The 27893-nt window shown below is 52.8% G+C and overlaps 2 protein-coding genes across 7 annotated transcripts; both read right to left on the bottom strand.

Annotated features, from left to right (window-relative positions):
* Window positions 1-571: 571 nt before the first annotated feature.
* Window positions 572-13836, bottom strand: MAN2A2 (mannosidase alpha class 2A member 2). 4 transcript variants are annotated; one of them, XM_039361993.1, is made up of 23 exons: window positions 13541-13836; window positions 13200-13457; window positions 12968-13112; window positions 10129-10300; window positions 9265-9392; window positions 8442-8618; window positions 7972-8158; window positions 7637-7814; window positions 7336-7538; window positions 7063-7245; window positions 6865-6979; window positions 6699-6766; window positions 6417-6582; window positions 5869-6105; window positions 5658-5780; window positions 4640-4754; window positions 4424-4557; window positions 4186-4327; window positions 3873-4006; window positions 3040-3117; window positions 2662-2855; window positions 2410-2521; window positions 572-2272 (listed from the first exon to the last, which is right to left on the bottom strand). In XM_039361993.1, exons 1-23 carry the CDS (start codon window positions 13670-13672, stop codon window positions 2117-2119), a joined length of 3537 nt encoding a protein of 1178 aa, XP_039217927.1. In that variant the 5' UTR covers window positions 13673-13836; the 3' UTR covers window positions 572-2116. The 4 variants fall into 4 exon arrangements, with proteins under 4 accessions (XP_039217927.1, XP_039217928.1, XP_039217929.1 ...); XM_039361994.1 differs by having other exon boundaries at window positions 8442-8615; window positions 13541-13835; XM_039361995.1 differs by lacking the exon at window positions 3040-3117 and having other exon boundaries at window positions 13541-13833.
* A 1121-nt stretch (window positions 13837-14957) lies between these two features.
* Window positions 14958-26943, bottom strand: FES (FES proto-oncogene, tyrosine kinase). Of its 3 annotated transcripts, none has more exons than XM_039362023.1 (18): window positions 25980-26943; window positions 25211-25384; window positions 24993-25089; window positions 24437-24620; window positions 24018-24155; window positions 23775-23900; window positions 23418-23540; window positions 22561-22747; window positions 22180-22272; window positions 20570-20692; window positions 19418-19540; window positions 19288-19341; window positions 18378-18496; window positions 17440-17534; window positions 16978-17101; window positions 16006-16163; window positions 15687-15809; window positions 14958-15394 (listed from the first exon to the last, which is right to left on the bottom strand). In XM_039362023.1, exons 1-18 carry the CDS (start codon window positions 26193-26195, stop codon window positions 15252-15254), a joined length of 2400 nt encoding a protein of 799 aa, XP_039217957.1. In that variant the 5' UTR covers window positions 26196-26943; the 3' UTR covers window positions 14958-15251. The 3 variants fall into 3 exon arrangements, with proteins under 3 accessions (XP_039217957.1, XP_039217956.1, XP_039217955.1); XM_039362022.1 differs by having other exon boundaries at window positions 20483-20692; window positions 22180-22266; window positions 25980-26942; XM_039362021.1 differs by having other exon boundaries at window positions 20483-20692; window positions 25980-26629.
* Between the last annotated feature and the right edge of the window lie 950 nt (window positions 26944-27893).

The following is a 27893-nucleotide window of genomic DNA, read 5'->3' as shown; positions in this document are numbered from 1 at the left end:
CCGAAGCCAGTCTGGGCTGGGCAAAGCCGGCCTCCTACTTGCCTCAGCATCTGTTTAACGCTGCCAGGGGAGATGGGATTTCAAAACAGCAGGAAGGGGCCACTTTTGTATCCTTCCCCCCAGGAAGGAAACACGCAGACACCCGAAGAAAAGAGTTTGTCCAATGTTCCAGTGATAAGAAATAAAGTAGCTCAGACATCCCCGGAGGGGGGGAAAAGGCATGGGTTAGTGATTCACTACTCAGAGGAACAGAGTCATCAATTTGTAGACAATTTCTTAAGGGAAGTGAGTTGTCTTACTGGTGCAAAGACTAAGAATGTGACAGGCTGGCTATAATGCTCAAGCCCACCTATTATTAGCCCTTTTTCTTCATGTGGGGGCAAATGATATAATTACCCATTCACTGGCTCTGTAGGTTGAGGGACAGCAGGAGCAGGCCAGCCCGACTCAACTTGATGAATTCCTGGTTCCTCCCCACCACCCACAGCAGTTATTGTAAAGACAAGACACAAATGTGCACTTGTAAAATTAGAAAACTAATAAAATATATATATGAAAAAAGACACAACTGTGCACTTTCACATCCTGTTCATTCAGTTAATGCAGCACAAATTGAGCAACACAGAAAACAGTGGCTTTGTTTCTCCTCCTCCTAATCAACATCCCTGAAAAACAGAAGAGATTCCAAAGTCTAATTTAGGTTTCTCAGCATTTACCATATGCATTACGTACAGCTCTTGCATCACATGCTGAAAACTGCGCCTGTGGGTAGATCTTATGGCCTAGGAGTGACAGCCCACTCATCAATCTGTAAACATACTACATCCAAGAAGAGCCTGTCGCAGAGACAGAACCCTGTAGAAATGAAACAGACAAAGCAGGAAACAACTCTGCTGCCTTTGCCCACTTCTAGGTTGCCCTCCTGGCGATTGGAAACCTCTTTTAGGCTTGATGGAGGAGCACCTTCCTAAGCTCGAAACTGCTCTTCTGGGCAGTGCGACCAGTCCTGCAGGGCTCAATGCCATCAGATTTGCAAAAGGCCCTCCAGAATCTCAGGGCTTTCTTCACAAAGGATGCTAGCCCAGTTAGTTGAATCATGGTTTATCCCAATGCATTTTCTGGGTTTGCATGACACACTGAGCCATAAATGAAGTATGTGGGCTGTGCACACGTGCCATGCAAAAGGTGGCACATCCCCAAAGTTTGTCTGGGAGCCCTTTGGCCAGGGAGAAAGGGCAGTTGGGGCAGGAGCTGCTCCTCAGCTACATGTTCTGTAGCGGGATGGCACTGCTGGCTTCACCCTTCAGAAAGGAAGAGAGTCTTGAGCCAGCTGGCTCTATGAACCGCAACACAGCAGCAGGCCTCACTCTTGGATTCAAGGCAGGAAAGGGAGCAGGAATGTCCAGGGAGTTTCCTGTCTTCATCCATAATGAAAAGGCAGGCCTTCAGCGGACTCAGCTAAAGGTTGTCTTGGACCAAGCTGCAGCAGAGATTTGGGGGGAAAGACTTTTTCCTTCCCTCTGTAGCTCACAGTACGAATGTAGTCAACATTTCTCTAGAGAATTCACACTGGAGAAACACGCCCTCCTATATGAAAAAATATGGGGAGCTGCTTCCCAACCCTGAGTGAATTGCCACTGCTTACAGGCCTTCCACCCCCCACGCCCACCCCGCTTTCTGGAGGAAGTGGGCACCCAGAGACGAGGACTTTGCTTCAAGCTGCAGGAGCTCCCCTTGGCCCATCCTCTCTTCCACAGTGTTTGCTACACACTGCACCTGTTCTGCATGTCTGGGGTCAGTCAAACCAACTACAGAGTTGGTTTCCGGAGCCAGGGAAGAGCAGCAATGAAGTTTTCACTACTGCTCAAACCGCGTAAGCTATCTCTCCTCACAGCATAGTCCGCTGCCCTCCGTGTCAAACTAGAACCAAATTTCTGGAAGCAGTGCCCCAAGTTCTCCAGGCACAGATAGCACCCCGGGCAATTTCTGCAGCATCAGCTAGCCGAGGATCTCATCTCTGTCTCTGCCCGGCTTGGAGCAGCTCCCTTTGGGGCAGCTAGCTGAGCCAGAGGAGGAAGAAGGTCCATATGCAGAAATCCCTGATGAAGGGTTCGGGCTATCCGAAGCGAAGACGGAAGGTGGCAATCTCCATGGGGTCAAGGTGGATGGTGGTGCTGTTGGGGGAGGCCGTGGCCAGCGGATACATCAGTGTCAAGGAGGAGGGCTGCAGGGAGATCAGGTTCAGGCCCTGAAATAGGCTACCTAGGGACAGCTGAAGAGCAAGAGACAAAAGCTGAGGGTACAAAAACCCAGCAACCCAAGATCCCCTTCATTTCCTAAAGCCCCCCCCCCCGAATGTCCATTCCTGGTCCCTTTCCCTCCAGGGCAAGTGAGAACCTCCAGACATACCACGCCCTGGGTGGTGGTGCAATTGAAGCCCAGATTCCTGGCCTCCAGGCTGCAGTCAAAGCCCTTCCGGTGCAGAATCAGAGCTATCTCCGCAGACGGCAAAGCCTCGTCCGGGGGAGAAGAAAGCCTGTGTACCACCTGGAAGCCCAAGGGCTTCTGCTCAGCAGGCAGAGAAGGCCGGGGAAGCAGGCCAGGGTTGTGTAGGCCGAGGGCTCGGCTTCTTTGCTCAGCTCTGGCAGCCCAGCGCTCACCTCTCCTTGCAACGTTCGAAGGTTGAGAAGGTGGAAGTCGCAGGGCACCATAGCCGAAAGTGGTGCAAAAGACTTCAGTGCCGGAGGGGGCAGTTTTTCCTGCACAAGTGGCATGGAGAGAACCTCCGCATTTAGGTGCATGGAGGTGATGTGGCTGAGCAGAGACGGGAAGCTGGTGGGCTGGTCCTCCTGGGCCTGCAGCAAGAAGGAGAGAAGATGGACGCAGCCGCACAGGTCATGGAGCCTCACCCTCAGATGAGCCCCACAGGAGCCTCTACAGTGGCTAAACTATTGCCTACTAAGCATTACGCTGGGTTTACACACACACACGCCAACAGGGCAAAGAAAGGCCAGACTACTCCACAAGACCAGATTTTACCTCTGGGCTTTCAGCCTTGCTGCTAGGGAAGACCAAGTCTCTCAGCATGGAGGCCAGTTTGGAAAAGAAGCTGGAGCTCTGGGGGGTGGGGGGCGATGAGAATAGGTAGGTTACCAGAGTGAATATCAGTGCCTCAGATCTACACCCCTCGTGGACAGGAAGCTGGTCATTCCCTCAGCAGGACTGAAGAGGAGCCGGCTCTGTATAGTGTGCTTCCTGGGGCTGATCCACTTCCTGCCTTCTTCCCGTCCGGGTCTGTTTGGATCATCTCTCTTGGGCTTCCTTTATTGCCCTCAGCCCATTAGGTCTAACATCTCTTAGAGGGACCTCTACTTATATTTATTCCCAATAGAAAGTTCTCTTTCCCTCTTTTTAATCTCCTCCTCCTGGGCTACTGATGGGTCTTCTTTTCTCTGCCACTCCTGTTCTGAACTGGAGACCACGGGCATAAAATCACAGCCACGAAGACCATTGACTGGGAGAGAGGAATGCCTTCCACTTTCCCTTTTGAAACAGAGAGGAAACGTTTTGTATTTCTCCTGGCAGAAAAGGAGATGGAGGGCAGCAACACAGAGGGGACGGGGGCAAGAGGAAAGGCCAAAGAGCTGCTTCAGAGTCCTTTCTTGGGCAACAGATTAGACGGGAGTCCTTCCACGCAAGGATCGTTGCCAGGACTGCTCTGCCTTCCAAAGTCAAAGGAGAAAACTGGCTGGGTCCCCAGTGGCAAGAAGGGAGTTTTAGAAATCCATTCTGCCAAGTCCTTCTGAATATCCAAGAAGTCCCAGGCAAGGAAGGAGGCCCGATCTAACGCGGGCAGCTCTGGGGCTTCCTACCTTGTTTGCCGAGCTGAATCGCTCCAGCAGGAGGCGGAAGCGATGGCAGGTCCGCTTGTTGTCCTTCAGACCTTGTCCTAGGCCACGGTTATCATCCTGCATGAGACGCCGGTCCAAAATCACCTCCAGCTGGCCTGCCAATTCATGGAGAGAAAGGAGAAGCCGCCCCAGTCAGGAGGTGCCCCCGTCCCCCCACCAGGATCTGTCTGAGCAAATGAAGGATTCTCCCGAGCCTCAAGCAAAGCCCTCCTCCTCCTGGCTTTTCCCCCAGACTGACCGCTGGGTGCTTCTGTGACCATTCCATCACACTCACCACTGCCGAGGCTGGACACTCCCAAGGCCTGGGCTGTATGCAGAGTCAGGCGGTGCTGGCTGTCCTGGATGTAGGCCATGACTGGCATGGGATAGAAGTTGGCCTGCAGTGGCAGCTTCTCCAGGTACTGCCGGGGCTGGATCTGCGGGGCAGGTACAGTTGGCAAACATGTGGGTGGCTTCTCCAGCTGCACCAGGGAGGGGGTAAAGGGTGGTTCAAGCTTCTGCCAGCCCTTTACCTGGAAGCCATTCAGGTCAGTGAAGAACCTGCCCTTGCTCTCAATGTTGCTGCTGAAGCGCAGAGCCAGCTCCCTGTTGACGTGGTCACGAATGTCGACCAGGCAGGAGATCTCCAGAGAGAGGCCGTCCACCCCTGTGGCCAGAGACGTAGCGTGATGTGACTTGCCCACTCTGCGCCACCACATCCCATCCTGCAGCACGGCCAAAGTTCTCACCTGGCACATTGTAGAGCCGGACCACCTCTTGGACGTGCTGGTAGTAAATGGCTGCCTCTGAAAAAAAGGGCCCCTCGGTCACCCGTACCACCGGAGGGTCCTTGGGGGTGTAGGGCTACAAAGAAGAAAATGGGGGGAAGCCAATGCAAGCAGGGAAGTGGCTCTGATCCAGCTTAAATCTATTTCTGGCCTGCTTTTTACTAGTTTTTAATGGCACTACATAATGCATTTTAAAAACAATTACACCAAGGTGCGTGTTCGAAAATGTTAACAGTTAACAAGCTTTTTGGGAGAAATCCCAGATTCTAAAAAGAAGCAGCAGCAGCAGCTGTTCTGAAACCATTAAACTCTCTTTGTAGCACTTATCAAATATTAGGCAGAGCATTTTCTCCAGGGAAGCGATGAGTAAGTCATCCATCAAAGTCAAGCAAGTACTGCTGATGTGAAAGCAGGAGCCCAAAGCCATCCGTGGCAGAACCCAGCAGGCAGCCACTCTGCCAGTGCATCCATGGCTGGGATGCGCCCCTCACCCACCTCCCCATCAGCAAAGACCGGGAGTCATAGAGGCTGCTTGCAGGCTGAGGATGGGGTGGCCTGAGTGTAACAGCTGCTTGTCTTGTGCTGGGAACAGACAGAAAAGGCTCTCCCACCTCCCACAAAGGCTGCCCTCCCATCCCTGGGGATAAGAAAGGCAGTCTTTCATGCCCATTTGGAAAGCCACGAGGCATCGTCCATCCTAAGCAACCCTGCTGCATCAGATTCCCTGGCCCACCTCATCCAGTGGTCTGCTCTCCCAGTGGCCAACGAGGTACCCAAGGAAGCCTGCGAGTCTCCCAGGAGACGACTAGGACCTCCGTGACTTGGTCCCACCCTTTTGGAAACCAGCCAAGCATCATGTCTCATGGCAGACAGACAGACAAGATGCAGGCTCAGCAGGCTGTACAAGTGAGGACCACTTCCGTCTACACCCCATCCCAGGTAAAGGTGAGCAACCCCAGCCCAGGCAGCCCGCTCAGACCTTGGCTTCACCATCGGGCAGGAAAAGGTAGGCACCGCTCTTGTCCTTGGTTGTCCGGGTCCCGTAGACGAGGAACTGGCTGCTCAGCTGCTGCTCCCATTTGTCGCCAACATGATGCACACTCTGCAGTCCGCAAGCCGAGCACCAGTTAGTACATTTCCTCCCCCTGTCCTCCCTTTTCCCCTCCAGCCTTGTCCCCTCTGCGCGTCACCTTGAGCGAGCCACTCGGCCCTGAGAAACAAGCTCTCAGGTGCTGGTTCTCCAGGCAGAAATCGTCCACGGTGGTGGACAGGACCTGTATGGGGACAGCTTCGTGCTTATGCCCAGCGAATTCACGGCCGTGCAGGAAGAGGCGCACCGAAGATGTCAGCATGTTGTGGCTGTCAAAAGACTTGACCAATTGCAGGATGGTGAGGCCCAGTGCCGGCAGGCGTATCATGACAGACACCTGTCAATGAAGAATAAAATAAGTCTGGTCCTTCAGGCCCATCTGTCCATGCAATGGCGGCTAAGACCACGGCAAGGTTCTTCCATAAAGTCTGTGGTGGGGCCTCTTGGGGAGAAGGCCGGGCATCCACACACCCCAATGCTCCCCCCCAGAAACTTTCCCGATTAATTGAGACACAAGCTGGAATATGAAATTCAGGTCCACACAATCTATGGTCCCCCTGGACCTGCATGTACTTAAAAGGCTCTCTGCAGATCTTACAAGATCTGCCTCTGTCATCCCTGTTTTCTCTGCCAGTTCTGCCAAACTACCTGGAAGACATCGGGCACCATGTTTGTGGCAGACTGCCACTGGGCACTGAGCTGCACAGCAAGGGGCTGCCCTTCCTCATTCAAGATGCAGATCCGAGGAGTGTTCACCAGCAGGGATACCACAGTCAGGCGTTCTTGCTCCAGCGGATTGAATACCACCACAAACCTGCAAGAGGGGTTAGCAAGCACTGTACCTGGTTCCGCTTGCAGCAGAACTCGGTCCGGACTGTTGCCAGACCCCACTTTCCCTGGCTGGCAGCACTCCCGCACCCCTTCTCCCACCTGGGTGTGGCATCCAATTTGATCACCATTTTCTCTGGCAGGGAGTCCTGGTTGAGACGGGTCTCATCCTGGAAGGGAGAAGGAGACTGAGCGTGTCCCAAAGAGGCCCCTACCCCTTCGCTAACATTCCTCCAGGCATAAAAGGCACAGGGAGATGAGAGCTCACTGCGCCAAGGAAGGGCATTGCCATGTCATAGTGGTAGGCCTCCTTGTCTGCCAGGACCAAGTAATGGGCAGCATTGATGATGACCCTCTTGGCATTCATCAGCGAGTGGAGCATTCTGTGGTGGAACGAGAAGGAGAAGATTAACCAAGCAGGAAGCTGGGCTCCGCTGCCCGTCTAACAGCCCAGGTTTGCTCTTACCTGACACCATAGTCCACTACTACTGCTTCCTTGGCGGTGCCAGTAATGGCATCGTGATGCTGGAAGAGTCCCAGATTGCGCCGGGCGTCTGTGAGCATGGCATAATCGGACAGTGGGTACCTACTCTCCATGCCAGCGTGGTGGGCGTGACTTAGGGCCAAGCTGTATAAGGTCTCAGCAGCCCTGTGGCAACAGGGCAAAGGGGCCATTAGCTGCGCAAGGCTGAAGTAGGGTTCCCCAGCAGAGCCCCTCCTCCCCGGGGGGGCCACTCACCGGAGATGGGCTTCAAGCACTCGGCCCATGCTTTTATAGAAGGGCCGGGAAGTGTAGTAGCCTGTCCAGTAGTGGTCTTCCCGGTCTGCGTAGGAAAAAAAGTCCCCACTGAGCACTGGGAAGCCAGGCGGGTTCATGCCTGGGATGATGCCCATCTGCTTGTACAGGGCATCAAAATAGTCTGAGAGTGTCCCAAACTGGGCCTGCAGGAGAGAGCAAGCATCACGTCAGAGACCAGGACCTCAGCGAGGCACTACCCCCTCCTGCCTTCACCCTCCTTGGCCAAGACCGGGCAGGACACCTGCACGTGCAGCTCTGGACGGGCATTCAGGAAGTCAAAGAGGCGCTGGTAATTGAGGAACTGGGCATCCCATTCCTGGGGCTTGTCGTAGCGGAAGTCATCTCCCAGGGGCACCAGCAGGACGCTGCTTCGGAACAGCTTGGACTTCTTCCGGTACTGGTCAAGCAGAAGCTGTGCCCTGGGGAGGAAGGAAGCAGGCTGGCTGACAAGGCCCCTGAGCCTGCTTGGGAGGCAGGGAGAGACAGCAGGGCACGAAGACTGAGAAAAGAAAGCAGGAAGGCCTGCAAAGGCATTTCGGAGGCAGGACCGGTCCCGAACCCCTCTCGGTCACTCACCGCTCGGCCACATTGCTGCTGGTGATGGCCTTGGGAGGGACTTTCCAGGGACAGTTGATGCGCCCACCTGGCAGCCTCTTGAAGTCAAACTGGCAGCAGATCTTCGGGTCAGGCCCACAAGTGTGGGGCACATCATAACTGTAGAAAGGCATCATGTGGCAGAGGAGGTCTGTGCTGGAGTCCGGATCTGGGGCAGGGGGACAAACCAGAGCAGATTCACGCTCCTGTCCACCCAAATGGCCCCCGCAGACCCCACCTAGACCAAGCTGGCCTAGTCAAATGACATGAGGGGGCAGCACATCCTGGCTGCTGGTTGTTGGGGGGGGGGGCAACAGGAAGAGGAGGAAAGTGTACTGGATACGTTTGCTGCCTTGAGTTATTTGTAAAATTAATAAAGGTGGGATACGAATAAAAATTCCAAGAGGGCTGCCCAATGCTCGGGAAGAAGAGTGAGTGCAGGGTCCCCTCACCCCAACTCTGCCTCCAGATGAACTCCAGGTTCTGAGTAGCTGCAAAGTGCTTCTTGATGGCATAGTGGACACGCTGGATGAGCATGCTGGTCAGGTTAGCCCGACGCAGGAGATAAGGCATCGTGGCACTGTGACCAAAGGGATCCACTGCCCAGCCGGAGCGTGGCGTCACCCCTGCTGAAGAGAGAGAAGTCACTCGCAAGCCGGCTGCAGCCCTCCTGCCCAGCCCCCTCTGCCCTGCTAAGGCAACGTCGACCCTGCTGGTGTCCTGCCATTCGGTCTACGTGAGTACTTGTACAAAGGGGTGCTATCAGCTTCCCCTCCAGATTCTCCTCCTCCTCCTCCATCAAGGCAAAGAAATCCATAGCTTCCACCTGCCAGCAAACTGGAGTAGAGAGCCATAAACCTGGCTGGAGGTGCTTCAACCTCGCATTCGGTGCCCCAGCACAGCCAGACTCTCCCTCCCCCTCTCAAACCAAGCCTTTAAACATATAGGATGTGCCTCAAAGATGAGATGTGCCAATGGAAGCAAAGCCTGCCTCTCCTCGTGCTTACGGCTGTGGTCTGCTCCCATGGCCGACGCAAGCCAGCTTCTTTAACCAAGGAAAGACAGACTTTCCCATGGAAGGCTTTCCTCCTGGTGACGGCTTGCTTCTTTCTGATACAGCATCCAAAATTCCAGTTAGTAGCCTGAGAGCTCCTGGAGTGCCTAGCTACAAAGATGGGATTCCTCCCAAGTCGCCCCAAACCCCTTCCAAGCGATGCTGTCACCACTGCTTCTGCCTGGTCCTCGCACACCGCCGGCCTCAGTCACGGCACTCACCAATGTTCTTCTCCAGCCACTGGTGCCCTTCAATGAGCTGGTCAATCATGGCAAAATAGTGGGAATTAGCTTCATCTGGCATCACCCAGCCTCCGGTGGCCATCTCAAGCTGCCCATTCCCTATGAGCCTGCAAACAAGAGATCTAGGTCAAAAGAATCTCCAAAGGAGGCAAGTGCAAAACATCATTCCAAAATGTCTGAATATTTAAACCGGGCTGGGCCAACCATTTCTGAAGCGTTTTATTCAGAACAGTCCCATTATGAACTCATTCAAATTCAAGACGTCTGTAATATTATTTCTTTGCCTGTATATATTTCAATGAAGAACACTGTCTTTGCATTTTTTGGCTTGGGATACTATGTAAGCTTTTATATCATTCTCTTATATTTTTCATCTATATTCATGTATCTTTGAAATCAGAAATAATTGTTTCCTGCTAACACTCTCTGTTCCATCAGCGTTACACTTTTAACACTTAACATCCTACTGATTTTTATAAGGTGGGTGGAAAACCAATTCTCAAATTCCCCAATGAAATTTGGGAGCAATGTTTCAGCTTTTGTGGGGAAACACAAAAAAATGTATGATGTCCAAGTTACTTAGGGAGATATTCTTGCTCATGACCTCTATTGCTCAAAACAAATTGTACATCTTTTGCTGCAGTCTAGTTCCTCTAGTACTTCTGCATACAGGATTACCTCTGTGGCTGAAGTGTTTACATTTCTGCACCAAGTCCTTGGCGTGGATGAGGCCAACTAAGCTACATCACACTCAACCCACGATATGACCCTTCTAAAGTTATGTTTCCCAAATTCTGAAATCAGAAAATAAATCACACACACATACACCCCACCTGCAGTTACCTGCGGACTGCAGCCCGTTTTTGGCTGCTGATGTTGTCCCACCATTTGGAGAAGAAGGAGATTTCAGACCAGATGAAGCGCCGCCGGGGGTCTTCCTGCAGCTTCAGCACCATATTGTTCAGAATGTGCTGAGTCTGATCGACGTAGTATTTGTCAAATGTCTTGATCCAGCCTTTGAGTAAGAGACAAGGGAGCATTATAACACACCCATCACAAATAAGTTGACACATTAGGTCTTGGCAAAAAGAGGAGATGTCAGGAAGAGAAATTGAACAAGAATATGCTACTGTGGCCTCAATTTGCTACACGTCTCTTCAAGGCATTGTAATGATTGAAATAACATAGTTTTTATGAAGGTAGACTTTGCAGTAACATGCCCATGGCTCAGGTTTGAGGAATCTGGAGAAGAGTCAATTAAAACTTTGGTGTATGAACAAAAGCAGCAACAACTTTGTTCCTAATGACTCAAACAAGCAAGCAAGCAAATATTTCATATATCTAGGAATCAATACCCCTTTCTCCCTGACACATACTGATCAAGTGTTTTTCATTTTAGATGAAGAGCTGATTATATGAGATTAGTAAATGGTCTAATTTTAAATAATGCTAAAGTGGATCTGCTATAATTATTTTATTGGATATCGACAAGGCTGTTGATAAAACACATTAGCATCTTTTCTATTCTTTCAAAATTATATTTTCCTTAGCAAATGTGTTAAACTGCTTAGATGTTGCTAGGAAATAAAAGATTGCCTTTCTTCAGCTGATCCGGTCATTCATCAAAAAAACTCTTTGCTTCTCTTGCTTTTCAGTCAGAACCGACTTTTTTGAAGTTTTGAATAATTAATTGCAAGCCAGCCTTGGAGCAAGCAAACACATCGCTTTCCTCTTCAAAGGAGATCCCATCGCTCACCGGACCAGCTTTCCAGGTTCCCCACCAGGAAGCCTAGGGACCCTGGGCTCTTATTCTGTTAACACGTAGCAGGCCCTCCTGTATTGGGCATCCCAGAGAAAACCAAAATGAGGTGCTATGACACCCCCCTTCCTTCAGGAAAGCCCCAGGCTTCAGCATGCCCAGCAGTGGCCATAAGTAGTTTGGGCCTCTTGGGAACACAGCTTGGATGATTCACAAAATGACTGACTCAATCAAAACAGCCAGGGAAGCAGCACCAAGTCCTCTGAGGGATTTCTCTCCCAGCCCCCCCCCCAGCCCCAGGATATTCACCCTCTACCAACTACAAAGTGAAGGGGTCTTTTTTAGGTTGTGAACAAGGTCCTGACCATCCTTTTCATTTCCTAAGGAACCTCTTGGAAATCCAGAGGCATTCTTGGCAATAAAGTTGGTTCCAGTGCTTTGCTTTGTACTGTGTGTGCTTTTTAAAAATGTTGTTCAAAATAATCCTTCAGCACATGTAGAATGGGGCAGTAGGCCTCAGGGGAAGCTTCCAGGGGCCTTTGGGAATCCTAGATGTCTGCAGTGTCAAGGAGGCTCTGTTTATCTCCCACACCCAGAAGAAGTCTGCTCTGACACCTGAGCCTTGGGGAGTTGTTGGCATTCCCAGATAAGCCAGACAGGAAACACAACCAGATTGCCAACTTAAGTCATCAAGCCCACGCCACAAAGTAAGGTGAGCCAAGCAGGCTCCTGTTCTTCTATCCCAGGGGTAGGCAACCTCGGCTCTTTTATGACTTGTGGACTTCAATGCCCAGAATTCCTGAGCCAACCACGCTGAGGGGAAAGGGAGAGGTTTCCATGCTGAGTATGCTGGCTCAGGAATTCTGGGAGTTGAAGTCCACGAGTCATAAAAGAGCCAAGATTGCCTACCCCTGTTCTATCCCAACTGGAAAATCCAATCTAGAGGCCGCCTTACAAGCCAACATAAAGAATGGATGGATGGCTATGTAGTATAATGTACATCCTTGAAGAAAAAAGAAAAAAGTGAAAGGAACCAAAAGAAAACACAGCACTTACAGGGGGGTCCCTAATCAGCTGCACAATGTCTGGCTATAAACCTTGACCTCGAGCTGAACCTCTAGTCCAAAAACACTACAGATTTCCTGGAAGCCTGACTCTGACAAATCAGCCACCAATAGACACATAAACAACAGGTACATATTGTGCAAAAAGGGAACAAAAAGACCAAAACACTCCCTCCCAACAATCAGCACCCAGATGAGCAGAGGTTAACACCAAGGTTAATATGAGACCAACAATAAAGATGTAAACAATACTGCAATCAAGGAATTGCCAAACAAGTCAATAGTAAACAGCCCAACCAAGAACTTCTAAGACCCAAAACACCAACACTGACAGGGCAAGAAGCCATTGGAACATCAACTGAGAGCAAACCCCACTCCCTGCATGGATGATGTTACCTAGTTGGGTCATGAAACGTCTGCAAGAAAACAACTCAGCTCAGAGAACACCAAGGATTCCAAGGTCAGTCTTGAGCAACATATATATACTTTCATTTCCTTCTCTGTTATATTGTCTTTTCTGAGGTACATTTGCTTTTTATGAGTTTAATTTCTTTGTTTTACCATTTAATTCTTTTCTGCCTCTGTAACCATTGACTCCGAAAAGTAAGAATTGAAGTGGGGATTAATCACATAGGAAAAAATGAGGATAAGCCTCTGAGCAGTGGGACATTATACTCAGGCCTTTCTCCTTCTCCACCCAATTCTGCATCCTTCCCTTCCAGGACCGAATCTGTAGCGCCCACCAGCTCCGCATCTCCCTCCCTACCACAGCCCCAGGCAGGCAGCACCGAGTCCTGTCCCCCCCCCCAGGGAAGGGCAGCCTGCCCGCGCCTGCCTTCCGCCCCGCCGTCTGTCTCACCTGGGTCGTTGTGGGAGTGGGGCACCACGAAGACCTGCAGCGGCTGCGCGTCCCACTCGTGGGGCTCGTAGGTGATCTCGAAGCCCTGCTTCCACGCCCCGCCGTCCTGGTTGTCGTAGGGCAACAGCGCCGACACCGCCAGCATCTGCGGGCCGAGGAGGTGGGAGGCGGTAGGTGCGTCGGGCGGCTCCCCCTCCCCGGCTACCCCCCCCACACACACACACATACTCACCTGCAGGTCTGGCTCGGGGCGGGCGGCGCGCAGGCCTGGCCGGCAGTCGCCGGGCGCCACGGAGAAGAAGCCGGGCCGGCCGTTCGTGGGCAGCGCCCAGGAGCCGTTGGGCAGCCGGACGGGCAGCGGCGCGGTCCGCCCCTCGTGCCCGGCCGTCAGCTCCAGCACCGAGTCCTTGATGCGGCCGATGATCTCGTGGTTCTCCTCCAGCAGCTGCTCCAGCTGCTCGATGCGGCTCTGCAGCGCCGAGATCTGACTCTGCGCGGGGGGGGGAGGCTGGTCAGCCTGGGGGACCCCGCTCGCCTCCCCTCGCCCCCGCCCCCGCCCCCGCCCGGACTCACCCGCGGCAAGTGCCCCCCGGGCAGGGGCCGGGCCGGGTCGCGCTGCACGTGGTCCAGCATCAGGTAGAGCGAGAAGACGGCCACGCAGAAGGCCGCCGCTCCGCACACCGTCACCTGCTTCTTCAGCTTCATGGGCTGCGCTGCCGCGGGCTCTCGCAGCCCCGAGCCAGCTGCTCCGCGGGCCGCCCGGCTCCAGCAGCCGTAGCCGCTCCTGCCCGCGCTGCCTCGGCACTCGCGCCTCCGCCGCGGCCACAGCGGCCCCTGCCGGCCCGCCGGTCCCCGTCCCGCGCCGCCAGCCTCGACCCCCGCCCTGGCTGGCTCGAGGCGGCGCCTCCCAGCCCGGCCCCGCCGCCGTCGCGCACCCGCTGCGCCTCCTCCTCCTCCTCCTCCGGCGAGGCCGAGCCGGGCCCGGGCCCGAAACGCCTCAGAGGCAGGTGGGGTGCCGCCTCATTCCTCCAACGCCCGCCGCAAGACGGGCCTGGGGCGCTGGGGGTCCCCACGGGCAGGCTCCCCGGCTTGGCACCCAGGGCCGCTCGGTCGTCCCCGGTGTGGCCTGAGGGTGGGGGGCCCAGCTGCCCAGACAAGGGCTCCGCTCCTCGCCATTCCTGTCAAAGGCCCGAAGCAGCCGCGGTGAGTCTCCTCCCAGAGCCTCTTCTTGCCGAGGGGCTCTGCGGGCTGTTGAGGGAGGCTCCGGGCGCCCTGCTCTCAGTTGAACGCAAAGCGCCGGCCGGGGGCGAACTGGATGAGTTGTTGAAACTATTGAAGCCCTAAAATTGGCTTATTAATGACCAAAACATTGGCCATCTGAACTGGCACATTAAATAACTTCAAAGATGGGAGAGACAAAAAGAGGCAAGCATGGATTTATGATTCACGATGGAGAAGCAGCAGATACACATCCCCAGGGCTGTGGTGATGTTCGTAGAAGGGAGAGCAGGACCAGCACCTGGTTCTCCTGCAAGAATTGATCCCTGGGCCTGGACCACTTTGGGGTGGCCTGTTGTTACTGGCCATAGCAGTTTAAGGAAGGAAGGTCATGCCAATAAATTACTGATGCTAATTCCGGATTCTTCCAGAGGCTTTGTTTGGTAGCTATAAAGACAAGCCATGCTGCTGCTTTCCTAGAAACTCTGATGGTTTGGTTGATCTGTTTCATTGGGCGAATGCTCTGGCCTCCTTTAAATCCTGGATTGTGCATATCATGTGGATCTGAACAGATGCTGCTATATCAGGGCTGTAAATGGTGAATATTGTGGCAAGTTTTGGATAAGTATCCCTTGCTTTGTTTCTGGTATAAGGTGGTGCTTCTATAGCCATAATGAAGTGTCATGGTTTAGTTTCAAATGAAACATTAAAACCTACCTCCACCCCATCACAGGGAAGGGTTTATAAAATACGAAGCCTCTTACTCCTTAAATTCCTTTTTCTATAGCTTTGCATCGTCTATTTTATTTGAGGTGAAGATTGGAACTTGCTTTCAATTAAGCATGCATTTTTGAGAATATAATCTGGACATTATAATTATTATTTTCAACTTTAGAGAAAAGATGACTTCAAAGACCGAAGCTTTAGGTTTCTTCTGGCCACAAGCAGGCAGGTGACCTGATTGGAGACGGTCTGTATATGCTGGGAGTAAAATGCCATGGTCTGCGATGTCAGCACAGCATAGGATTTGAGAAGTGTCCATGCAGACCACCTGAGATTAGCGTTCTCACCACTGCTTCTTCTGAATCACAATCAGGTCTTGGAGCATGCTACTGAAGCTGGGTCGTTTCTGTGGCTCGTATTCCCAACATTTTAACATGAGCTGGTACACATCTTCGGGACACTGGGCTGGAGCACTCAGACGAATACCTGGAAAAAGTGGCAACCAGGTTATGGAAGGGACGTCTAACAAGAAACAGCCACCTTTTCACAGCTCACTTAATATCTTCCTGAACTAATTGCTGAACCCCCATGGCTTGGCCGTGACATTTACCCCTGTCACTTCCGACCCTCTAGCTTCCTACTTAGGTCTCAAGTCTCGTCCCCAGGTACACAGCAGCCAAGCAGTTCCCAACCCTCTTCAGAATCATTTGCCACATGACTGCATGGACTTTGCTACTCTGTGCCTCCTGCTGCCCCATAAAATCCTTTTGGGACTCACCCTTCTCCACAGCTTCACGGGTCTGCTGGTTGTTCATATTGGCATATGGTGTGGCTCCCAGGCTGAAAGCTTCCCACAGCAGGACCCCAAAGCTCCAGACATCACTTTCTGAGGAATACCGACCTAAGGTGGGGAGAGTAGCAGGCATGAGCTGAAAGCATGGAGGCTGCCCAAAATCTTCAGTCTTTCTGGCAGGGATTGGACAAGGCAGTTGCAAGAAGCTCAATATCCACGGTAGCGGCTTAAAACAACCCAGCCGAAGCTCTGCAGCAGGCCTGGACTATGGCATTTGCAGGGCCAGAGCCTCGGAACTATGTACCGTAATGGAGTGCCTCTGGAGCTGTCCACTTCACAGGGATTTGTTTCATTCCGCTCGAGGAGGAATAAACGCCATCTACTTGTTCCCGTGACATCCCAAAATCACTGATTTTCAGAGTATTATTTTCCGTCACCAGACAATTCCGTGCTGCCAGATCTCTGGAAAGCAGCAGAATCACAGATACCAGTCAGGCATTTGCTCGGAGGCGCCATTGACCCAGACTTAGGGGACAGTAGCAATGGTGAATACGTGCAGATGGCCCCGCTCTCTCTGACCACTTGCAGACCCATGAATGCAAGGTCATGAAAGGACAGCAAAGGAAACAGCCAATATCCTAACCCACCCGGTAACCTACAGTGCCTTAGGAAACACCCAGACCACCCAAAAGGGAACGTGTTCGCTACTTCTGCTTTCTTCCTTTTTCATCTACAGTGTGCCAGCCTTACAGGGCGACGTCTTTATCTTATGTGTGTCAGCTTTGCTGGGTGAATTGCTTATGTAATTAAAGTAGATATAAAAATGTCTTTTTCGATATTTGGGGCTTTTCTCTTTTTAGAGAATCCCGTCTTTGTTCAGCTGAATAAACACGTAACTCTTGAAGGCGACTTCTGGTTTCCTGTATTTTTTATCAAGCCAAACCTCAGAACCTGCATATCAGCGCCTGGGTCATGCTCAAGTCTAGTTGTGGTCAGGTACTTTTCCAGCAGCCTCTGCAAATGGCCATCTCGCTATTTCTCTGCCCCTTCAAAGAGAGGGTCCCCTGGCTTTTTCACCAGGGCACAGGGCAGCTGACTTGATCAAGTCTCGCTCAGCATAACCCTGCACTCTGATCGCAGCAATCAGCAGCCTCGGACACGGGAGAGATTGGAAAGGGCCAGCTGACATGCCCAGGCAGAAGCATTAAGAAGGACTCAGCTAAACCTACCACAAAGCCCTCCTGACCTGGCTGCAGGTTGGGCTGAGTAGACTTACCGGTGGATGCAGCGCTTGCTGGCCAGGTATTCCATCCCTGCGGCAGCATTCTCCATCATCTTCAGGAGCTCCTTGACTGTGAGCCGAGCCCTCTCATTGCGCAAGAAGGTTAGGAAGTCACCCCCTGGGGAGGGAGAAGGCAGAGGCTCAGGCCTGCTACTCTCCCCACCTTAGGTCAGTATTCCTTGGGGACAGGAGCATCCCAAGTCATGAAATCTAGTTCAGCCGTTCCTCAGCAGACCTCCCTGGGGACCAGGGGGTTTCAGGTGAGCAGCAGAGAAAAGAGGAGGGGCACCTGGACATTCATGAAGTAGCCGCTATCAAGGTAGGTAGAGAGAACATTCTTAAGCCAACATAATGGCCAGCCCTGGCCTCCGCAACTACTTCCTGGAAATGTTGGTGGAGGGTAGAATCCGGGCTCCAAGTTTCAAGAAAGCAAGTGGAGCAAAAGGCCAGACTTACCCTTTACAAGCTCCATGACAATGTAGATTGGCTGCTTCTGAGTACAAACTCCAATGAGCCGGACAATATTAGGATGGCTATACTGCTTCAGGATCCTATAGGGAGAATAGACACAGCTGGAAGGAGCAGGCCATAATGGGCTTCTCAGAGCCTGGGAAAGTGGATGGCCGTTGCAAAATACACAGTGCAGAAGATCTGCATGTGCTTCATCAGAAGAATTGCTAGCACCCCTCCATGTATCGGTGGGTGGTTAGCAAGAGGATTGGGATAAACTGGATGGTACAGTAAATGTTGCCAAGATTTCTGTAATCTAATCCCCTTCTTCAATATCTCTGGTTAAGAAAGACTTGCAAAAACAACACCGAAGTCTTTATAGCCAGCTTACTTGAGCTGTGCCTGCTGCCTCCTCTCAAATGCTCAGAAAAGAGGAGCTCCCAGTATCAAACGCAGATATGCCATGAGACGGCAAAGCAATAGCAATAGCACTTAGACTATTGCACTTAGTGCTTTACAGCCCTCTCTAAGCAGTTTACAGAGTCAGTATATTGCCCCCAACAATCTGCGTCCTTATTTTACCGACCTCGGAAGGATGGAAGGCTGAGTCAACCTTGAGCCGGTCAAGATCGAACTGCCAAGCTGCTGGCAGCCAGCAGTCAGCAGACATAGCCTGCAGTGCTGCGTTCTAAGCACTGTGCCACCAAGGCAGGCTCTCCAGGCTCTCTGCTGATCTGCCAGAGCAGGCAGAAGCTCCGAATGCCTCCCTCAGGGAAACTCCCAAAGAATCTGCCTATAAGCTGGGAAAGAGCAGTCACTGGACGGCCAGGGAAGGAGCTATGCATTCCCTCGCCTTCTATTGAAAAGGAGATCCTGAATGTGGTCTTGGTTTCTGTGCTGCGATGATTGGCTGAAGGCCTCAGCTAACAAAGAGCCATACGTACCCAGCCTCCTGTAGAAACCTGATCTTCAGCTCATTTGGAAGCGTTTCACGGCAGGATTTCACGGCCACTGGAGTGTTACTGCCACGCAAGAATCCACTGAAGACCTCTCCAAAATTGCCCTGTGGAATAAGGGCCGAGACCATGTAGCAGCAGCCCCTCCTTCAGCATGGCAAGGAGTAGCCAAAGGCTGGAAAAGGGAGCTTGAAATTTGCTGCATTCTGGCAGAACAAGCAAGTTCTTAAACTTCTGAAGAACAACTATTGTTAAGTGCCTTTCACAACTCACCTTTCAGAAAGAAACACCCGCCACTAACACAAGATTGCAGCAGAATAAAAAAACAGTAATTGGAAATCAATTCAATGAAATGAACTCAGGACTCAGTAAACAACATTAAACCAACACAGCAATACATTTTAATCAATCCCTGGAACAGAACTGAGATCATATTCATTATTTAAAACAGGTCTTCGTGCAGAACTATCAGCTAAATAAGCCCTTCCCCTAATCCACAAAAAGGTCTTTTAGCTCCTTTGTAAGGCCAAAAAAAAACCTTCTAGAGAAACAGTGTGATTCCAGAGTCAGGTCCATCCCTAAAGGCTGGGAGCCAAGAACTCAAAGGAAAATAATGCAAAGGCCAACAAAACTGTAGGGTGAACTTGTGCAGCAGTGAACACAGAGCCCGGGGGATCCAGAGCAGGGCCTGCTGACCATCTGCCCTTTCAGTGAAAGACTGGACAAGGAGCACATCCAGAAGTGGATGGCTTCCTTTTCAATGAGGCGGGAGGGCAACGCAAGTTTGTGAAATAACCTATTGCTCTAAAAGGAAAGTTCTGGGCATGGATGAGGGCACAACAGATCAGCCAGGTGCTTCCTCTATTCAGAGGGGTTGCTTGGCTGAGGCATCACTCACCTGCCCAATGCGCTGGCCCAGCACAACGTCTTCATGGTCCAACACCCACTTGTCCTGGGGGAAGAGCAGCCCGTCATTTCCCCCCAGACACTCTCCAGCACCCTCTCCACCACCACCATCAGGTTCCTACCTTGGGGATGGGCTTGACCAGCACAATGCCACTTTTCTTCGTGATGGGCTGCCTGGATTTGAGGAAATGGTCAACCAGCAGCGGAATGGTGGGGAAAGCCTCACTCTCCAAGCGGTACAGATTCTGGGGGAAAGAGCACCCCACCATTACTCTGGAAGGCTACATTTTGTGGGGGAAGTCACTTCCCCTTCTACGCCATTACGTCCTCTTCTACATTTTCCTAAACAGAATAGGATTCTCGTACCAACCTACAGCCTCCCAAGTCAGCTGGTGGCAGAACTGTATTCCACACTAGATCTCTTACAAAGAATTTCCCTCCTGCTAACTTCACTCTTGGAGAAGGCCAAGAACTGTGGCTTCTATCGATACATAAACTATATACAAGGTCACAGTACATAGCTGGCCCAAGATCATATCAGCTGAAACTCAATGTAGAGAACAGGGAACGCCATCCTTCGCACAGAGATAACTTTCTTCTAGAATACACCAGAGTTGAACTGGTGGAGCCTGTGGCTCAAATTTCTTTGAGCAGAACTCCAGCCCAGGGAACTACCAGGCAGATGACTCCATGCTATCTACTCCTTTGCCATCCACTCCGCTTGCATCAGTCTTCAGGCCCACCACCTGCCAAATTCTGTATGGGTACTCTGATGTCAAAGGGCAGCACTGAAACTCAGCTTTGGTGTGTTCACTGGCAATCTCATGCACAAGATTCTGGACTCCTTGGGGATCTGTTCTGCTCAATCAAGGCCCCTAGGACTTTCCTACAAAAGGCCAGAAACGACAGCCAGTACTGGAGTAAAAGGCTTGTTCCCAATGAGCAACGGTGAATGCAACATGCTTGACTTGTTTGCACAGGCAGGGGTAGGCAACCTTGGCTCTTTTATGATTCGTGGACTTCAACTCTCAGAATTCCTGAGCCAGCATGGCTGACTCAGGAATTCTGAGAGTTGAAGTCCACGAGTCATAAAAGAGCCAAGGTTGCCTGCCCCTGGCACAGGGTGTAGCCTCCCACTGCTGCCCTGGCACAGGGTGTAGCCTCCCACTGTTCCCCCGAGCACTCACATCAGCAGCCTGCAAGATAAGGTGGCGTGGTTGCCCATCCCACAGCACCGAGAGGACATACTCCTGTTTGCCTTGGCTTTCACGCACCAAGAAGTCACCATTGGTCTGCAGAAGCTTCTGCACCTCCACGCGGGGAATGGCACCATGGTACCAGGCCTGCTGCCCAAGGGGCTTCTGCACCTCTGGGAGCTGTGGCAGAGAGGGTGGCAGCTGTGGAAGAGACAGAAGTTCAAGGCACTTTCCTCGCTCGTCTCCCTGCATGGGAAGAGCCACTTCCGGCACCAGGAGAGGACGGGCAGATCCCTTCCGGGCAAATAAGAAAGCAAGGAGAACTTGGAGAAGGCAGGAGGGGAAAAGGACAGTACAGCTGGCCTTTGGGGAGGAGAAAGAAATGCAAGAGAAACAGGACAAGCTGAACAATCATCCACTACAGGCAGTTCTCCTTTAGTGACCACTCGTTGAGTGACCGATTGCAGCGGTGCTGGGCAAGGAGACTTACCACCAATCCTCAAAGTTGCAGTGCTACTGCAGTGACCCTGCAGCCATGCAGTCACAATTTGGCAATCGACATGCAATAATAATGGTTGTAGCATCCTGGAGTCACATGATCACCATGGCAACCTTCACAGCCAGCTTCTGACAAGCAAAGTTGATGGGGAAGCTGGCAGGAGGTTGCAAGTCACAGCCGCATCATATCATGCTTAAGGCACAATTTCTTTAACGACCATTGCCAGAGCTACCACCGGAAGTCAGTGCAGCTACATGATTTTATGACCACCTCACTTAGCAATAGAGTTGCCAGTCTCAATTACAGTTAACTGAGGACTATCTGATTAGTATCTCTCTCTCTCTCTCTCTCTCTCTCTCTTGGAGGAAAAGTGTGCAGAGATTGTGCATTCTGATTGTGACAACAAAGGGCACTCAAGGCCCGACTCTTCCTTCAGAAGGCCAGAAGAAAACCCGAAGTGCAAAACTGTAGACAGGAAGATGTTCCCTTGTGGTGTTTCTGTCAGTGACTGGTGACTGGCAAAGGGCCTATTTTTCTAATGGATAAATGGCTGCTCTCCATTTCCTCTGAGAAACCAACTCTGGTTTGGCTTTAGATTGCTCAACTTCACTGCCTCTCTGCTGAATTTCTTCTTCTGATTTCCTCTTTTTTTCTGACCATAAGAAATGCCTGTAGATCCCTCAGCTCTGCCCAACTGACGTTGCTGCAATTACGCCACTTTCCGTTCCTTATGAAAAGCCAACAGGTCCAGAATCAGCCTAGCTACCTTCGTACTTTGCTCAGACCGAAATCCTTTTCTTTTAATTATGGACCTGTTGATCTCGACTCAGGACTCTCCTGCTTCTTGTTCCTTCTTTCCTCCTCCTCCTCCTCCTCTCACGTTTTTAGCTGCCTCTCCCCCCCCCCCCACCTCTGCTTGTGAAGCACCCTGTCCAGGCACTTTCACACGTTACATTATTTTAAGAATGTTAAGCTTCAATTTTGGGATGGTGGCAGTAAGACGTTTTTAATTATTTTATCCCAAAAACAAAGCTAGAAAAAAAATGTGCTACTTCTGAATAAATGCCAGTTTTGCCCATTCCTCATCCAGCATATTTTAAGAGCAAATGTTTGGGCTTTGCCTAACTGGTCAGGAAATCCAGCTGGGCAGGGAGGCAGTGAGAAGCGTCAAGCAAGGATGGTCACTCACAGAGATACGTGGACGAAAAATGCCTGAGATGTGATTCTTCAGGGCCTCCAAAGCTGGCGGCGTTCGGCTCCAATCTCGCTCAGAGTCCTGCTCCTGCCAGAGAAGGAGGGCAGAGGGTGAACTTGGTGTGAGCCAAGAGAGCCAAGCTCCGCACTATGTCAGAGACCACCGCAGAGCAGCCTGCCAAGGCTTGGAGTTCAGCCCATCCAAGAGGCAGGGTGAAGAAAAAGGAGTGACTGGACCAAGCCCGTTGCTTGTGCCCCTCCTGTCTCCCCGATCAGCACAATGGTCAAGTTGCCCTGAGGCAGCCTGGGGCCATTCAAGCATGCTTTGCTACCACCTTGCCTTGCTGTGACGTGGCAGGGCACTGCTTATACCCACCCCGGAAGAGAGGGACTGCCTGTCGCCCTGCAGATCAGGGACAGGTGGAGGGTCCCGGGATCCCAACTCATCCAGCTTCTGTTGCAGCAAATCCCTTTGGGCCTTGAGTTTTTCTTGAGTGCCCAGAGCAAGATGGAAAAGGTGGCAAGCTTCATGCAGGGACTTCTGCTTTCCCAGGAGGAGGATGCTACGGAAGAGAAAGAGGTGCATTGGATGGAGCACCCAAGGATAAGTCAGCATGCACGGAAAAGGATGCTTTGCCAAGGGCAGCACATCTGTGGCAGAAGATCAAGGGAGCGCTCAACCCTCCAGAGAGGTAGGAGATCTCTGGCACAAGACATATTCGCATCCAGCACGTGGCTTCCTCCGGGTGGGCAATTAAGAAGAGAAAAATAAAAGCTTCTCTGTGCAAGAGGAACATTTCTCTTAGATTACTCGCTGCATGAAGAGAATATGGGAATGAGTGAGTAGCCTTCCAGGACCACCCTGAACCCGCCCCCACGCCTCCTACTTCATAGGGGCAGGGGTGTGATGTTGTGGGACATCAGGCAGAGAAAAGAGAGGGTGGGGAAAGGCTTTGGAGCTGTAGAATGAGTGGCAGGGAGTTGTGCTGTTGCCCCATCTTCTGGCCTCTGGGACGGAGAGCCGCAAGGTGCCTTTCACACAACCTCACAAAGGGAGAAACGGAAACTAAGGGCTATTCTAATGGCAAGCATGCAGAAGTGAGCTTGTTGCTCTTCCTTGGCCTCATCTTCTGGCCCTTCAGGATCTCCACCTTCCGTCTGGACAACAGTGAAGCAGCCAGAGTGGCAATTGGGCAACCTCTGGAAGTTCCTGCTTCAGTGGCACAGGCTCACCCTTTTCCTGGACTTCCTGCCATCTCATCGTTCTGGATTTCAGCTTCCAGCATCTGGACACGCTTGCGATGGCCGTCAGCGCTCTCTGTGGCGCCGATCAGTTCCTCCTCCAGGGAGGTCAGCCTGCAAAACAGAGAAGGGGGTTTCCTGTCTTACGCACAGAGGACAGCCCCATACGGAGTTCTGTGAGCCCAGGCTCAGCTTCCAGGGTGGCCAGTTGGTACAGGCTGGTCTCTCTTCTTCCATTCCTCCCCCCCCCCCACCCCCGGCCTCAGCAGTGCCCGTGCAGGTGGGCTGGATCACCACCTCACCCAGGGGCAGCCTTCTTCCCGGAGGGCCCTGCCTTCCCCTACACACGTGTGTTGCAGGCTTTCCAGGGTGAGTTCATTCAGCTGGAGCTGCCCCTCTTGCAGGACCTCCGTCTCAGCCTCCTCTAGCAAACTCCTATCAAAGGTCACCAGGCCTGGCATCTCCTGCTCACACCTGGAGAGAGAGAGAGAGAGAGAGAGAGAGAGAGAGAGAGAGAGACCCCAGCCAGCCTGAGAACGAAAAGCCACCGGCCCCTTGCTCTCCAGGAGATAAACCCTCAGCAGACCATACCTGCAAGGGGGGAGGAACTCATCGTAGTCAGTGTCTGGCTGGATGCGGTCAATGGCCCTGACCATGGCCTGGTGCACAGCCACCATCTCCTCCTGTACCAGGCTTGTGATGCTGGCATATTCTTGTAAGGTTGCCTTCCTGTTGGTACAAACTCAGCATTCACACATGTACCTGTGCTTCCCTCTCTGAAGCCAGCAGGATTGTACAGAGCACAGACAACAAGAATGAAATACTAAGCCAAAGGAATGAAGGCGTGAGGTAAGAAAAAAGGGCTTCGCTAACTGTACCCCAACAGTGCCCACTCTCCCTGCTCTCCCCGCTGCCTAGTTTTGTTTCATCTTCCCTCCTGAAGGGAACCGGGCAATCCGGTCTGAATCGCCCTCGGCACAAGCCCATCCAGGGTCAACTGCTGCTCTTACGTGATCTGGGTCATCTCCTGCAGAAGACCGTGCAGGGACTGGAGAAGGCCGGGCAGGATCTGCTCGTAGTGAAGGCTGTGCTGCACTTCCGCAGCTCGCAGGGCCAGCACATACTGGTTGTGCAGGGAGTAGAGCTTCCAGAGGCTGCGGACATATCTGTCCTTGGCCTTCTCACGTTCCTTGTCTGAGGACAGAGCCACAGAAGTGGAAGTAGGATTAGAGTCCAGCGGTAGGCTCTTTTATGACTCGTGGACTTCAACTCCCAGAATTCCTGAGCCAGCACGGCTCAGCTTGGAATCCTCTCCCTTTCCCCTCAGCGTGGCAGGCTCAGGAATTCTGGGAGTCGAAGTCCACGAGTCATAAAGGAGCCAAGGTTGCCTACCCCTGTCCTAACCAATCACTGACAAACACTACCACCATCTGGCATGATCTCTGTCTGTCCCAAGAGGCAGCATCACAGCTAGGATTTCTTTGGAGACATCTGCTTGGCTGTTCAGAGAGCAGGATGTGGGATGAGAAAGGATTGCCCCCATTCTGCCCCTGGCGAAGGACTCACCTTTGCTGGCCTCCTGGTATTTGCGCTTTGCCTGCGCACACTCTCGGATGTGGCTGCGGTACTGGGCTCTCAGGCGCTCGGGCTCTTGCTGGGTGGTCTGGAAAAGCCAAGAAGGCAGCTGAGAAGGGCTGTCAGCCCCAGTGGATTCCCCCCCCCCTTTCCTGGCCCTTTCCCCAAGATCCTGTTGGTACCAGGAGGGCTCAGCCAAATTGCTGTACCCGGATGAAATCCTGGTTCATTTGTTGCCACTGTTCGCTGTAGCACCGGTGCAGCTGCTGCTTGTCTTGGATGAGCAGAGCCAGCGTGTCCAGGGGTCCAGCCACCAGGGCTTCCGCGTGGCGTTCGAGAGCTTGGCTCAGCGCCTCAGTCTGGGTCACCAGGGACCACCAGCACTGCAAAAGAGAGGGTGACCAGAAGCCGGCAAAATCTGGCCTAATTCCATGAGGGGACTTGTGGGGGTGCCAGTTTAAGCTGGTTGCGGAAAGATCTTTCTGAGGAAGGGCACCTCAGGCTTTGCAACCAGTTTGTACCAAGTGGAGGCAGGACAGCTGAAGGAAGGCCTGCCGGCTCTCCCCTTAACTGACCCCCTGATGGCAGAGGGAAAGACCCCCCAAACCAGCGGGCTCTCTCTCTCTTCTGCGGCAGTTTGGTCAGTCCCAACTATGGGTTTTTTAAAAGCATTTTGATCGTCAAATCAACCTGACTCCAGCTGGAGCCACCGGCTCTTTTAGAAGGGGCGACCTTGCCCGGTCTCTCTGAAACGGCCCTGCAAAGGTAAGGGCCCCAGGGGAGAAGCGCAAAAGGCCTCGGCTGCGCTTTGTAACTTGTCTGCCGCTCTCTTGAGCCACCCAAGAGCCGCGCACTTCCGCGCGCATTTCGGACGCGCCCAAGGCCGCTCTCCCCGCGAGGAGCCCGGAGCGGACGGATCGGGGAGGCGCCGGCCGAGGCAAGCCGAGATTCCACCCCCCCGGGGGGGGGGCTGCCTACCTGGCCGATCTGGCCTGCGAGGCGGGGTTGCCGGCCGCCCTCCCGCTTGCCGGCCAGGCTGTGCATCTGGTGCAGGAGCGCCGCGTACTCCCGGTCGCTCTTGGCCCGCTGCCCCATCCACTTGCGCAGCCCCTCCAGCAGGCGCACCTCCGACTCCTGCAGCTGCAGCAGGGCGCTGTGGCCCTCGGGGCAGCCGAGCGCCAGCCCGAAGCCCATCGCCGCCCGGCAGGCAGACGGGCGGCTCTCCCGCCCCGTCCAGCCTCTAAGCCCCCGAACCGCGCCTGGCTGGCGGCCGGGAGACCCCCGCCCCTCCTCGGGCTACCTCGCGCTCTCCCGCGGCCCCGCCAAGCCGCCAAGGCGCCCTTCGCCAGTCCGGAGGGAAAAGAGGAACAGGAAGCCGCCCGGCATTGCAAGATGCCTCTTCCTGCGCCGTCTCTCCTTCCCGGCTCCAGGGGCAGAAGAGCGGGCCGGGCGACTAGAGTCCTTTAAGGAGCCTCGGTCTTGATTGGCTGGCGAGGCCGCTTTGGGTCTCCGGCCCATAGGTGCCCCAAGGGCTGGCGAGCAGATGGAGGGTCGGGAGGCCGGGCGCCGGGTGCCTGGCTGTCCATTGCTGCTACCTTGGAGGGAGCACGGCCGGTGGTGGAGAGCCCAGCAAGCCTGCGCGGATGGGGCTCTGCATCAAGGGTGGGTGGGAAGCATCTGTTTTGGTGCAGGTGTTCAGTCGGCAGTCATTCAACAGGTGGCCTCTTTCCCCAAACGTGCAGAAATGAAGTTGTGGGTTTGGCAGGTGAGCCGAGGATCCAGAAGCAGGACTCTCTCTGGACCCCGCAGATGAAACAGTGATCCGGATACTCTAATCCTTGCAATAGGCCTCCTTCCAAAATGCTCTAGGCTGGAGCAGCCCCTTCCTCCCCCCCTCAGCCAGCTCAGAAGGGGGAAGGGGTTTGCTAGGCCACGGCACTGTAGAGCAGTTGCCATTACAAATTATTTTCTCCCCCCTCAAAAACAGAACTGGGGATTCCGATTTAAAAAACAACTAAGAACAGCAATGGATTTAACTGCCACAAAGTTGGCAACTGCTTAAAACAATAACTCCATAAAGACCAGGACAATCTGGGTTGGGATTCTTCCTCTTCCCCACTGGCAGAGCTTTCTCTTCACCAGCCTCCGTCCCTCCTTTCCAAAGCAAAGGGCAGCCCTTTTGCAGCCCCTCTCCTGGGAAGTGGCCCCTCCTGCCCAGCCTCACAGCCCCTCCATCCCAGCCAGAAGAGACAACCAAATGCACAGAAGGGATGGGATCTGCTGGCTGAGCCTGGATTCCAGCTGCCTCTTAAGTTCTGGATCTAATACAAAATCTTGTGTGGAAAGCACCCAAGTCCAAATGAAGACACCCATTATGGAGTGTCGTCAGGGCCAGGGGGAGTCCACTATTTCTCTGAGCAATTAGTTTATTGGGAATGGAGCCGCACACGCCACATCCCCAGGAGAGTGGCTCTCTGTCATGTAGCCTGGAAGTAAAAAATAAAATAAAAATAAGGCTTCTCTGTGAATGAGAGGAAGGCAGAGGCTTCCACTGCGTCTCCACAGCCACTGATTAACACTGAATCTCCAGAAAAAAAGAATCCGGGAAACTGAGCCAAAGGATCACTTGCTTCAGGAAGTCACTAATGAAAGGTTGCAGGTTGAAGGCTACCTGGATTATCATGCTCTGGGCAGCCCTGTAATTACCTCCTCCTGGATTCAATACTTGAATTAAAGTTTAACAAGAAGTGGGGCTGTATGTTTTTCCTCTGTAAGCTAAAAAACCTTTTCTCCTACAAATTTTGATCATCTCCCAGGTGGTTCTGAGAAGGCTGTGCTCTCTAGTCCGCTGTTTTGCCATTTCATCTAACCAGAAAGGCAAGTCGAGTGACA

The sequence above is a fragment of the Crotalus tigris genome, unplaced genomic scaffold (genome assembly GCF_016545835.1).
Source record: "Crotalus tigris isolate CLP2741 ecotype Arizona unplaced genomic scaffold, ASM1654583v1 scf7180000019364.2947544272:3078424, whole genome shotgun sequence".
In the NCBI taxonomy this organism is placed as follows: domain Eukaryota; kingdom Metazoa; phylum Chordata; class Lepidosauria; order Squamata; family Viperidae; genus Crotalus; species Crotalus tigris.
This window is presented reverse-complemented; position numbering and strand designations above follow the sequence as displayed.